Source organism: Rutidosis leptorrhynchoides, chromosome 1, assembly GCF_046630445.1.
Source record: "Rutidosis leptorrhynchoides isolate AG116_Rl617_1_P2 chromosome 1, CSIRO_AGI_Rlap_v1, whole genome shotgun sequence".
Taxonomy (NCBI): domain Eukaryota; kingdom Viridiplantae; phylum Streptophyta; class Magnoliopsida; order Asterales; family Asteraceae; genus Rutidosis; species Rutidosis leptorrhynchoides.
In genome coordinates, this window is record NC_092333.1 from 530069524 (window position 1) to 530072117 (window position 2594).

General features: G+C 41.2%; 1 protein-coding gene across 1 annotated transcript; it reads right to left on the reverse strand.

The window, feature by feature from the left end:
- Window positions 1–803: 803 nt before the first annotated feature.
- Window positions 804–2384, reverse strand: LOC139842216 (uncharacterized). Its single transcript, XM_071832387.1, has 2 exons — window positions 1166–2384; window positions 804–1051 (listed from the first exon to the last, which is right to left on the reverse strand). The coding sequence occupies exons 1-2, from the start codon at window positions 2382–2384 to the stop codon at window positions 804–806; spliced, it is 1467 nt and encodes a 488-aa protein (XP_071688488.1).
- Between the last annotated feature and the right edge of the window lie 210 nt (window positions 2385–2594).

Genomic DNA, 2594 nt, shown 5'->3' on the forward strand with positions numbered 1-2594 from the left:
CAGAAATCACACTTTAAAAATTTCGCGTACAACTGCTCCTTCCTGAGCATCTCAAGTAACAAACGAAGATATTGCTCGTGTTCTTCCTTGTCCTTAGAATATACCAAAATATCATCTATAAACACAATAACAAACTTGTCCAGATATGGCTTACACACAGGGTTCATGAGATCCATGAACACAGCCAGTGCGTTCGTCAATTCAAATGGCATTACTGTGAACTCATGATGTCCATAGCGTGTCCTAAACATTGTCTTTGGTATATCTGCCCCCTTTACTCTCATCTGATGGTAACCTACCTCAGATCGATCTTAGAGTAACATGCTGATCCTTGCAATTGATCAAAAAAATTTATCAATCCTCGGTAACAGATATCGATTCTTGATAGTTAGCTTATTCAACTCCCTGTAATCGATATAGAGTCTCATAGATCCATCCTTCTTCTTTACAAAAATAACTGGAGCTCCCCATGGTGAAGAACTCGGTCGAATGAATCCTTTGTCTAAAAGCTCTTGTAACTGACTAGACAACTCTTACAATATTGAAAGTGTAAGTCTATACGGTGCGCGCGCTACAGGTGCTGCTCTAGGCACTAAGTCAATCTAGAACTCTACATCTCTATGCGGAGGTATCCCAGGTAACTCATCTAGAAAAACATCGGGAAATTCTCTAACAATCGGCACATCTTTGAGTTTCTTGCCTTCAGATTCAGTTTTTCTCACGTGAACCAGCATAGCAAGACAACCCTTTCTTGTGTGTTTCTACGCCTTCAAACAATTAATGAAGTGTAACGGTGTATTGCTTCACTCTCCATACACCATCAAAGGTTCATCTTTGGTAACAGGTATACAAATCGCCTTCTGGTGGCAAACGATGTCAGCTCTATTCTCGGCTAACCAGTCCATTCCAACCACGAGGTCGAAACTTTCTAGCTTAATCAGTATCATATCTATTCTAAAAGTTGTTCCAGCCAAAATCCAAGTACAATCACGATAGACCTTATCAGTTTTCATTAGATTACCATTCCCTAGCTCAATAGAGTATAAGTTTTCTAATGACGATACAGGATTCTTAAGATTATGGCAAAAATCACTAGACACAAAGCTTCTATGAGCTCCAGAATCAAAAAGTACATAAGCATGATGATTGTCGAGTAAAAACGTACCCGTGACTAGCTTGGGATCATCACGAGCCTCACTAGAGTTGATGTTGAAAGCTCTTCCTCTAGCAGGTTCAACACTCTTACTTGTAGTCGGGCAATCCTTCTTAAAGTGACCAGCTTTTCCGTATCCATAGCACATATTCGAACCAGCTTTACACTCTGCAGCCAAGTGTCCATTCTTCTTACACTTATCACACTTCTTAATACAATCACTCGGATGATGCCTATTGCATTTAGCACACAACGGAAACCTTCCCTTGTAATCGGAGTTGGTATTTGGAGTAGCAGTGTTGCCCTTGGCAGTATCTTGTTTCTTATACGGCTGCTGGTTGTAATTCTTTCCGAAATTATTGTTTCTGTTGTTCCATTTCCTCTTGTTATCATACGTCTTGGTCTCAATTGCTGCAGGAGCTTTTCCTCGCTCTTCGATTTGATCCATCAACTCATGCGCCATCTCGACTGCCTCTTGAACAGTCCTTGGCTTAGAAGTAGTCGCACCGCCTTGGATATTCTCAATCAATCCTTTCACATACAGAGTGATCTTGCGGCATTCGGGAGTAACCATATTCGGACACATAAGGGCAAGCTTGAAGAATCTCTTATTGTACCTGGTTAGATCAGTACCAACCAATTTCAAGTTCTGGAGTTCCCACTCCATCTTAACAGTTTCATTGTAGGGACAATACTCTTCGATCATCGGTTGTTTCAAATCCTCCCATGAAGTCTCAAAAGCCTGATCCATACCTACAGACTTAGGATAAGTATTCCACCAAGTTAGAGTGCCATCTGACAGCTTACAAGATGCAAACTTTGTCCTATCAGCATCTCTACAACCACTGATACGGAAGACAAACTCAAGCTTCTCGAACCAACGAGTCAGACCGACTGGGCCTTCGGTACCATTGAACGAATGAGTTTCACAGCTCAAGAAAGTCTTATAAGTGCATCCTGCTGGAGTAGTGTTGGTGTTGACATTGTTGATGCTAACAGTGTTGGTGTTGACGGTATTATTCTGCTGGTTATCGGTGTCTTGAGTAGTTGGGGTAGTATCCTGGTTGTTGTTCTGGTTCGGAACGTGGGTAGTATCCTGATTAGCCTGATTCTGCTGATGGGCAGTGTTAGTAGTGTTGTTGGTTCCGTTTCGGAGTTCAGCCACAACTTCAGTAAAACCTTCGGTAATCCACCGGCGAACATCAGCTTGGGTAAACTTCTTTGGCGACATTATCTTTCTGGTTAAGATAACACACCCTATTAGCGTCAATGAAATCAGTATGTAAAAATATACTAGCAACGGGTAGTGATGCATAGTAGATAATATTAAATCATAAAGATTCTAGTTGTGCTAGTAGTAAGTAGTAGTGGTGCATAGTGCTTAGTCGTAACAGTAGCATGGGCAGTGTACAATAGTAGCATTAATACTAAGTAGCAATAG

Excerpts from the sequence above, each read along its gene's own strand:
- LOC139842216 (XM_071832387.1), bottom strand. The coding sequence starts at position 2,384 with ATGTCGCCAAAGAAGTTTACCCAAGCTGATGTTCGCCGGTGGATTACC. Across the intron at positions 1,052-1,165 it reads TGATCCCAAGCTAGTCACGG|AAAACTTATACTCTATTGAG; the intron begins GTACGTTTTTAC and ends TATCGTCATTAG.